The 9,884-nt window shown below is 65.1% G+C and overlaps 1 protein-coding gene across 1 annotated transcript; it reads left to right on the forward strand.

Annotated features, from left to right (window-relative positions):
- Positions 1-202: 202 nt before the first annotated feature.
- Positions 203-8,034, forward strand: CSF1 (colony stimulating factor 1). The gene is made up of 9 exons (XM_027909206.1): positions 203-261; positions 1,546-1,677; positions 3,485-3,547; positions 3,806-3,985; positions 4,180-4,357; positions 5,187-6,007; positions 6,205-6,260; positions 6,348-6,400; positions 6,677-8,034. The coding sequence occupies exons 1-8, from the start codon at positions 241-243 to the stop codon at positions 6,397-6,399; spliced, it is 1,503 nt and encodes a 500-aa protein (XP_027765007.1). The 5' UTR covers positions 203-240; the 3' UTR covers position 6,400; positions 6,677-8,034.
- The last annotated feature ends 1,850 nt before the right edge of the window (positions 8,035-9,884 follow it).

Below are 9,884 nucleotides of genomic sequence, written 5' to 3' on the forward strand. Positions count from 1 at the left end.
CGGTGCCGGCGGTGGCCGCGCTGTGCTCGCCCGGTGCCGCTCGGTGCCGGCCCGGCCCGTCCGGTCCCGGCGCGGGGCCCTGGCCGCCCGCCAGCCCCTTTCTCATAAACCACATGCTGCCGCGGCGCTATAAAGGGGAGCGCGGCCGCGGCGGCGGCTCAGCCCGGCCCCGCTCGGCCCCGCCGCTGCCGCCGCCGCCTCGCCCGCTCCGCCCGGCCCCGGCCCCACGGCAGCCCCCCCATGCCCCGCCTCGGAGCCAAGGTACGGCGGCCCCTCCCCGAACCCCCGCGCCCGCTGCCACCTGTGCGGGATCCCCGGTTGTCCCCGTGCCCCAGGGCCGGTCCCCTCCTCCGGGGGTCCCGGCTGCCGGTGGGGGGATGCTCCAGCCCCTACTCGGTTCGCGGTTCCAGCCCCGGATCCGCGGCATGAAACTCCGGCTCCAGCCCCATTTCCCGGCTCCAACCCCGTCCCGATTCCCATTCCCGGAGCGGGGAGGCCGCGGCTCCAGTCCCGATCGGTCCCCGGCCCCGGCACAGTGATGCTTCAGCCTCGGCTCCATTCCCCGACCCGCGGGATGAGGCTCCAGCCCCGTCCCGGTCCTCGGTTGTAGCCCCGGACCCGCGCGGTGAAGCCCCGTTCCCGCCCGGGTTCCGGGTTCCAGCCCCATCCCGGTCCCCGCTCCCGGCGGGGGGAGGTCCCAGCTCCAGCCCCGTTCCCAGCTCCAGCCCCGTTCCCAGCTCCAGCCCCGTTCCCAGCTCCAGCCCCGGCTCCAGCCCCAGTCCCGGCTCCGTTCCCGGCTCCAGCCCGTCCCCGGCGGGGTGAGGCTCCGTTCAGCCGTGGCCGCATCTCGGCGGTGGCCCGGGAGGCATCTTGGAGTTTCACAAGAGGGGAGGATTCCTGGACACCCTCCAAGGGAAATTCCCCCCCACCCATCACCCAGGAACCCTGTCCCTGCCGGTGCCCCGGCAGAGGGGCGCACCCCCCACCCCGGGGGTCCCCTCCATCCCCACCTCGGGGGTCTTGGCTCTGGGACAAGCCCCCGTTGCCCACCGGGGTCCCGCCACGGTCCGGGGCCTCCCCGTTCCTTTGCAGGGGGACTGGGAGGGGAATTTGGGACGAGGCCAGCGCTGCTGCATGGAAAGAGCCCGGCGGGTGCAGCTGGGGGGGTCCGGAGGGTGGGAAGAGGATTTTTGGGGCTGGGTGGGTCAGTGTGTCAGACGGCTCCGGAGAGCCGGGGCGGCGGAGGAGATTTGCAGGAGAGACGGAGACATGGTGGGGGAGAGGGGAGAGGGGCTGGATGGGCAACGTGGAGGTGGCCAAGAGCCACATCCAGGCTTGTGTCACTGGGCCCTGGGAAATTCCCTGCTGACCTGGTGCTCCTAAAAATAGGATGGGGACGGGCGCGGGGTTGGAGGACCACAGTGGGATTATCCCGCTGGACCGTGGCCAAGCCTCGTCCACCACAGAGGTGGGGGGTGGTGGGGAAGGGCGGGGGGCTCGCTGTGGGGTTATCCCTGCTCCAAGCTTTTCCTGTGCCGTGCTCAGGTGTCCCTGCTCCGCTGCACCCTCCTGTCGTCCCTCCTCCTCCTCCTGGTCTGCAGCATCCATGAGACGGAGCAGAACAGCTACTGCCAGCAGATCATCACCGAGAGGCACCTGGCCGAGCTGCAGGAGCTGGTGAGTGCCCTCCGGGGGCTGTGCCGGGGGATGGGGGATCGCTCGGGGCTGGGCGGGCACGAATCGACTGTAATTTAGGGCCGAAATAAGGAAATCAGGTGGCTTCCAGCTCCCCCGGCAAAGGATGGTACCCAGGAGCATCCGCGGGCACCGCGGACAAGTGGGCACCGGGGGGTGACAGTTGTCGTGCCTTTATTAAGGGGTGGCTGTGGAAAAGCGCCAGCAGGAGGGATGGGAGAAGAGGGAAGCAGGAGTGTGGCCGCGGAGGGGTCAGGAGAGGGGCTGGGTGGGCTCGGGGGCGCTGGGGGAGCGGTGGAGAGGCCGGCGCTGCGGGCTGGGGTGTTTTCCGGGCGGTTCCGCAGGGGTTAAGCGGAGGAATCCGGCTGCATTCCTGAGTCCAGCTGCTTGCCTGGAAGCTGGGCTGGCAATGGGGCTGTGGGTGGGTGGCAGGCAGCGAGGGGGGCCGCTGGCCAGGCCGGGTGGGCGATGGAGCCGGCGGGGCTGGGGCGGTGGGTGCCGGCGTCCCGCGGGCAGCTCTGGGGGCCGGCACCCCTCCCCACACCCCCGGCCCCGCCGGGGCCGTGTCTCCCTCTCCGTGGCCCTTGGCTCACCTCCGAGCGGGGAATCACGCGGATGTTCAGGGCAGAAGCGGGAATCGGGGGCACGCAGGGATTTGCAGGGTTGTCGCAGATTAAATTCCGCCGGGAGTGCGGGAGAGAGGCGGGAGAGAGGCGGGAGCGGCGCCTCCGGATCCGCGGCTGCTTTTGCTCCGAGCTCCGTGTAACGGCCGTGTCCGGGCTCCTTCACCTCTTCCTCTTCCACTCTAACCAGAAGCTGCTCAGTTTCCTCTGCCCGAGCCCTCCTTGCCACCCCCAGCCCTGGAGCCTTTGCTTTGCACCCCTGGGGTTTAAAGCTGGGTGCTGGTTGTGAGGGGAGAGGAGATTCCCCCAGCCCTGGAGCCTTTTTGCTCTGCACCCCCGGGGGATTCAAATTTTGGCGCTGGTTGTGGGGGAAAAAGGGATCCCCCTTCCCTGGAACCTTTTTGCTCTGCACTCCCGGGGGGGTTCAAGCCGGGTGCGTGGCTGTGGGATGGAGCAGGTTTGAATGGAAGCCGTGCTTTTCCTGCTGGGGATTGCAGCCCCTCTCCTCGCTGATGGAGGAGCTCCAGCGCCTGCAGGATAATGGAGCAATTGTTTCCGGGCCGGCATCCCAGGCTGGGAGGAGAATCGCCGGGGCCCGGCAATTCTGGCAGCCCTCGCTCCTCCAGCCTGGGATGCCGGCCCGGAGGGAGGGGGGTTTTGCTCACAGGGTGGGTTTTTACTCCGCTTGGAAAGGGTCTCGTGGCACGGGGGGCCGGCGGCGGCGCCGCGGGGGCGACCCCGGCGCTGAGGGATGGCGGGGGATGTGTGACCTCGGTGTCACGGCCGCCTCCTGCGCGCCGGGATGCTCCTTTGCAGCCCGGGTTGGGCGGAGGGGCAGAGCCGGGGAGGATTCAGCGGGGCTGGGGCTTCGCCGTGGAGCTGGCAGGAAGAGGAGGAGGAGGAGGAAAAAGACAGGTGGGGTGGGAGCAGGCAGGGAGAGGCAGCCAAGGGAGTGCGACATCCCGACGGGAGGAGAAATCCCAGGCTCACCCCTGCCAGAGCATCGGCCTCGGGGATGTGGCTGTGTGAGGAGGAGGAGGAGGATGGCGTGGGATGAAGCAGGGCTGGGAGATTCAGGGGACTCAGGCGCTCAGCTCCAGCCCCTCGGAGCCCCTGCCCTGTCCCCTGGGAGTGTGGGTGACACCCCCCCTGCTCTGTCCTTCCAGGCTGACACCCAGATGCAGCACCCGGGCAGGGTCTCCTTCAAGTTCATCGACAAGGTGCAGTTGGTGAGTGGCTCCTTGCTGGGGACAGAAGGGGACAAGGACCAGGAGTGGTGCGTGGTGGGGGGCTCCCAGATCCCAAATCTCCCCTCTCCTGTCTCGCTTTGTGGCAGGCAGCCCAGGAAGGACCAATTCTGCTTTGCCAGGTGGTTTCCAAGTCCCAGTTTGGGCATCCTGTGGGATTGTAGAAAGGTTACCCCCAGGCAAGTGCCCACCCATTAACCACTCACTCTCCCTTTTTTTGGGGGGGGTCTGTGCCCTCAGAACGACTCCATTTGCTACGTGAAAGCCGCTTTTCCTCTGCTGGGCAAGATTCTGGAGCGAACAGAGTTCAAGGAGAACTCCTCCAACGCCAGGAAGATGCAGACGGTGCGCAGGATGTACCACAGCATCGACGAGAACGTCGACCCCTGCATCAGGGAGGAGGACGATGAGGAGAGGATGGTACGGTGTCCTTGGCTCTGGGTCCTCACCCTGGGGTGAAATGGGGTGTCCAGACCATCCTGGGGTGGGTGCACGGGCTGTGGATGTGGAGCAGAGTTGGGGGTGTCCATGGACACGAGGAGCCACCAAACCTTGCCCTGGGGGGGACACCGGGTGGGTCACAGGGCTGATGCTGAGCCTGGCACTTCCTCCAGCTGTCCCAGATGTGCTTCAAGGAGTTCACCACCTCCCCTTACGAGATGCTGGTGCTGGTGAAGGATTTCTTCCAGGACATCAACCAGCTGCTGCAGAACCAGGAGACCTTCGAGAAGGATTGCAGCCACGTCTACCGCAGGGCCTGCCCGGGGCCCAGGGGGGCTGAATCCCCACCAGGTGAGAGGCCAGGGCTTTGCTCTGCCCGGTTAAACCCATGCCAGGCTGGGGGGGGGGCTTGGGCTGACCTGCATGGAGCAGCTTGAGAGCCACGTGTCCCTGTGTGTGGGCACACGTGGGCACCTCGGTCCTTGTCACTCGGGGCGGGCGTGGTGCTGCGTCAGCGAGCTCTGCGTCAGTGGCAGGGGGAGAAGGGGCTGGCTGCCCTTTGGAGGTGGGGTGTGCTGGAAGCAAGGCCAGGGAGAGGTGCTGAGGGGGGGATAGGGAGCTGTCTCCAAGGGCTGGCTGGAGGCGTCAGGCTCAGCTCTGACTCAAAGCCCCGCAGGAGAAACGGAGGGGCTGGGACTGCCGCGCCACCGACGTGCTGCATGACCCGGGCTGTGTCACTGCAGCTGCCTCAGTGTCCCCTGGCCAAGCCTTCAGGGAGAGCGATGCTGCCCCTCCCTCACCCCGTGCTGTGTTTGCATGGCCCTGGAGGAGCTGAGTCCTGTCACCTGGGGGAGCTGTGCCGTGTCCCTGTGCCCTGGGGGATGTTAAACGTGGCTGGCTGGCTCCTGCAAGTCTTGGATAACCAACCCACTGCCATCGGCTCAGGGGACCCGGTGACTCGGGTTTGCTTCATCTCACCCCGCTGCTTGTCACCTCCCTGCTCCTGCCTGCTCCTGCCTGTTCCTGCCTGTCCCTTGCCTCTCCCGTTTTTTGGGGGGGCTGTTTGACCCGCTTGCTCCGGGGAAGGGCCGGGGGTGCTCCCCCCACCCTGGATCTGCTGGCTGTGCCCCTCTCGGAGGCTGGTGACCCCACGGCCGTCTCTTCTCTCTGCTTCTTTCAGGTGTGGGGACAGATCCTGACTGCAATTGCCTGTCCCCTGCCCTCCCTCCTGCCACCCAGCCCTCCCTCTCCGCTGCCACCCGTTCGGGCAGGGCCGTGACCCCCGTTAGCACCCGGCTCCCCCCCAGCCCCCTCCGTGCCACCCTGGCTGACTTAGAGACCCCATCCCAGCCCCCCGGTGCCACGGACGGGGGCTCGGGCACCGAGGAGCTCCCGGGTGCCGCCGTGGGTGACACGGCGCCGGTGCCGCCCCCCGGGATGCCGCAGATCCTGCAGATCCCGCCGGATCCCGCCGACAGCGCCGAAGCCCCGCCGGAGGCAGCCGGGATGCTGAGCCTGGCGGCGGAGGAGGACGAGAGCCCCGGGGATGGAGAGCTGGGCGAGTGGGGCACCGTCCCCCCACCGGAGCCGGCCCAGCCGCGGGGACCCCCCGCGCTCCCGGAGCGGCCCGGCGGGCTCAGGACCACCCCGGCAGCACAGCCCGGCCCCGGCCCCGCGGGCGGAGCCCGGATCCGCCCGGCCCCACCGGCCGAGCCCGTCACGCAGCTCCGCTTCTCCAGGATGGCCCCGGAGCTGCGGGGCGGCCCCGGGACCGGGCCGAGGGCGCGGGGCTGGGGGCTCAGCAGGATGAGGGGCCCCGAGGACGGCGCGGGAGCCGGGCCCAGCTTTGACTCGGGGTTTGTTCCGGGCACAGAGCAGCGCAGGAAGGAGCCGCCCGGCCGGGAGGGCCTCCAGGAGCCCCTGGTGTTCGTCGTGGTGCCCGGCGTGGTGGCCGTGCTGCTGGCAGTGGGGGGGCTGCTCTTCTACAAGTATAAGTGCAGGGTAAGACCCCCCTGTTCCCACACCAACAGCCTCTCCTGCCTCAGTTTCCCCGCGTGGCCAGTGTGGGTTGAGCCTCGTTTTCCCCGTCATTTTGAGATGGGGGGACAAGTGGAGGAGCTGAGTTGGCTTGGGGGGTGTTACTGGGGAGATCTGCCTCTTCCCCGGGGCTCATTCCCCATTTCCCTCCCTCCACACAGGTCCTGGAGCGGCCGCTGGAGGACGGAGGCTGCGACCCCGAGGAGCCAGAGAGGAGGTGGGTGGGATACCATCTGCCTGGGGGGGGCTTTGGGAACCCCCACTCTGGCCACCCTGCCCTAAACCCCCTGCCTTTCCCTCCCAGGGCACTGCAGGGAGCGAGGGAATGTCCAGAGCTGGAGACTCAGGACCTCTGAGGTGAGCAGGGAGCTGGGTGGGACCTCCCAGGGCTCCTGTCCAAGCCAAGGTTGACTCCCTGGACTGTCCAGGGGCAGGGAAATTGCGGGTGGGAAGGCGCTGGAGAGGAGCAGGTCTGGGCCCCAGCGCTGCCAGCGTGCGGTTTCTCAGCTCGTTAATCCATTACCGGCCGCTTTCTTAATACACCGACTATTTTTTCCTGTGGTTTCCATGCATTTCTCCCCCTCCCTGGCAGATCCTCAGCTCTCCCTCACGTTTCTCTTGTTTTTTTCCCAGGGCCCCAGGCGGGATGTGAAGCTGGTGGGGGACGGATCCGGGTGGAAGGATCCCGGCGCTCCCTCTTCCCTCGTCCAGAGACTGCAAACCCTCCCTGGCAGGGCCCAAGGGACGGGGGGGATGTGCCCCCAGCGGGACCCCCAGCACCGGGAAGCGACGGGCTGGAAGGTGTTGGACTGTCACGGGGCGGTGCCAGTGCCTGAGGTGACAACCGTGGCGCTGAGCAGGACGCTGGAGATGCTGGATTTGGGATGGTGGATCCTGCTTGGACGTGGCCGGAGATGGAGAGGTCCAGCTCCCGAATCCTCTGGCTCTTCTGGTTTGGAGCAGCACCCGTTGCCTCCCTCCACCCTGCCTTTCCCGAGGCTTCAGCTGGAGCATCCTGGATACTGTGGGGGGGCCCCCCCCAGCCCTGACTTGCAACTCAAACCCTCACACTGTGAATATTTAAAGCCCCCCCCGCCTCGTGCCCGTGTGGGGCCGGGTTTGGGGGTGACCCTTGGCACCGTCCCCGTTCCCATCCTCCTGCCACTCCGTGTCCGAGCTGGCCTCGGCCTCGCCCTCCTTGGGGGCTGTTTTTGATAGAGCTGATGAGAGTCTTTATCCTGCACAAGTATTTTGGAGGGGCCCCTTTGCCCCTCGCGGGGTCTTCGCCACGAGCTGGACTCGCCGGGATCCCATTCCTGCGCTTCGGAAAAGGGAATGGGGCCGGGAAGGACGGGATCCACGTGGGCCTGAGAGATGGAGCAGCCCCAGCCGCGCCCCCCGGGGCTTTTTAAGCTCAGCTGGATTTGGGAAGAGCCTGGTTTGGGATGCACCAGCCTTGGAGACCCCCTAAAATCCAGCGGCTCCGTCCGGCTCCGGGTGAAGCGTGGCCCGAGCTGCTCTGGGGGTTTGAAGTGTTATTTTTTTTCTGGGAAGGATGAAAATATGGACAAACCAAACTGCTTTTAAGGAATAGCATCGCTATTAATTTGGGGGTTTTATATATTATGTGTATTTATGAGTGTCAGAGAGAGGGGGTTCCTGTGTGAGGGACTGGTGTAAAGCAGGAGGAAAGCCCTGATGCAGCAGGAAGGCTGGGGCCAAACTCCTGCTGTGGTGTAAGTTTACACCGTGGAGGAGCTGATCCTGGAGGGGGAAAACTTGCCTTTACCCCCATTGGATTGAATTTGCCTTTTTTTTTGTTTGTTTGTTTTGTTTTGTTTGTTTGTGTTTTTTTTTTTGTTTGGTTTTTTTTTTATACAATGAAATGTTGAAATATTTTATACAAAGGCATTTAAAAAAAAAATCTATTTAAAGAAAATAATGGAAAAAACCAGCTTGTATATTTAATATTATTAATAAACAGAGAGGTGTAGCTCGGTGTAAGTGAGGGGGGGGGTGGAGCCTTTGACACCCCCCTTTCCCCCCAGAGGTCCCTGAGGGGCAAAGTCCTGGGTTGTGTCACCGTGCCCTGATTCCCTGTGGATGCACGTGGGAGTTCATGGCCACTGGAACGAGGGCAGAGGGATGGGATGGATCCATCCTTCCTGCCCCCCCCCCGGCACCGGGAGCTGCAGGCACCGGATCTGCCGCTGGGCCCCCCCCCCCACAAAAAATCTGCGTGGAGCAGCTGCCTAAAGCAAACACACTTGAGGCAAAAGTTTCCTGGAGCCACTTTGCTCGGAGAGACGGCGCTGGAAGAGGCATTTCCTTCCTCTCCCTCAGCCCCCTTGGCTCCGTTTCCCTCTTTCCAGGAGTGGAGATCCCCCTGCGGAGATCCAGCCTTTCCTGGGGGATCCTGGGGGGCTTCCACCCCATCCTGAGCCCCTCCCAGCTGCTGGGGGGTGCGGGATGACCCTCCTGTTGCTCATCCCTGGGGAGGGGGGGGAAGTTGGGAAGGGCAGGATGGGGTCCAGGAGCGTTTGTGGGTGTTTGTTTGCTGACAAACAGGATTCCTCGAGGGGAGCTGAGTCAGCCCAGCTCTTCCTCTCCTCAGCGGCAGCCGGGGGTTTCCCAGGTCCACATCCCCTTCCCAGGGAAGTGGGACCTATAAATATCCTATAAATAGCCCGCTGGATCCGGGCCACCATCATTATGGTCAGAATTGGGGAGAGTATTTGAGGTCAGAGGCTGCTCTTAGGGATGGGCAGAGTGCCCAGATTTGAGGGTGCTGGGGGCAAACAGCCCCTTCCCTGCTCCGGGATGCTCCAGGCAGCTCCAGGTGGATGCTGCCCAGGAGAGGGTGTTCCCTCTGGAGCTGCACGATGGCAGCTTAAAGCTTCGGGAGAGCTCGGAGTTTACACCCCGCAGTCCCTCAGCCCCAGCTTTTTCTGGCTCCTTCGAGCAGCCCAAACCTGTAGAAGCAAACGTGGAAAATGCAGGAAGAAAGCAAAAACCCTTTTCCTCCTCCCAGGGTTCAGGTTCCTTTTGCCTCTCGTGTCACCAGCCTTTCCCCCACCCTACTCCTGACCCGAGTGGGAGCAGAGAGGTGATTCTGTGACCCCGGGCCCCTGCGATTTGGGAGGGCAAAACCTTCTCTGCCCCCCCACCCCCACACACACTTTGGGGATCCCTCAGCTCGGGGGGGGGGGACACGGAGCTGTGTCCCTGTCTCCCTCCACGCGTGTAGGGGAGGGTGGAAAAGAAACCCCCCCGAGCCGGGGTTGAGTGACAACAGGGGGTGGTGGCACCCCGGGGGTCCCAAATGGGTGCTTGTGCCTTAAAAAGCTGCTTTGACGGGGCGAGAAAAATGGGATTTGGGGGAAAAGGTGGATGCTGGGAGGGAAAGTGGCTCCTGGGACTTGGAACGAGGGCTGGCACGGGACGGGACATGGCTGGGGTCACCCCGGGGGTCCCCAACATCCCTGGCATCGGCAGGGCTGGGACCTCCCAGGCTCATGTGGGACCTCCCCTTCCCCCCAAGCACCCCGAGACCACCCCAAGAGCCCCCCCAAAGCGCGTCGCGAGCCCCCCGAATGCCCCGAGCGGGCTCTGCCCACCCTGGGAAGCGTCCCTGGCGCGGCCGCGGGCACCGCAGAGCTGCTGACGGGGCAGAAGGGCCGGAAAGGCCCCGGGGCTGCGGCTCTGGGGGCACGGCCGGGCCGGGACAGGGGTTTGGCCCGGGAGCCGCTGCAGGATTTTGGTGGCCAGAGAGCGTTTTGCGGCCAGACGGAGCGATTTTGGTTAAAAGCCCTTATCTGTCCTTCCCCCTCCCTTCCTCCTT

This window comes from Empidonax traillii, unplaced genomic scaffold, assembly GCF_003031625.1.
Source record: "Empidonax traillii isolate 1590-97213 ecotype Southwest subspecies unplaced genomic scaffold, ASM303162v1 scaffold1986:size48237, whole genome shotgun sequence".
Classification (NCBI taxonomy): domain Eukaryota; kingdom Metazoa; phylum Chordata; class Aves; order Passeriformes; family Tyrannidae; genus Empidonax; species Empidonax traillii.

What these genes read in the sequence shown, in the direction of transcription:
- CSF1 (XM_027909206.1), top strand. Translation starts at nt 241, where the DNA reads ATGCCCCGCCTCGGAGCCAAG. An exon ending in TGCCCCGCCTCGGAGCCAAG is followed by an intron (nt 262 to 1,545) that starts GTACGGCGGCCC and finishes TGCCGTGCTCAG; the next exon opens with GTGTCCCTGCTCCGCTGCAC. An exon ending in CCCGAGGAGCCAGAGAGGAG is followed by an intron (nt 6,261 to 6,347) that starts GTGGGTGGGATA and finishes TTTCCCTCCCAG; the next exon opens with GGCACTGCAGGGAGCGAGGG.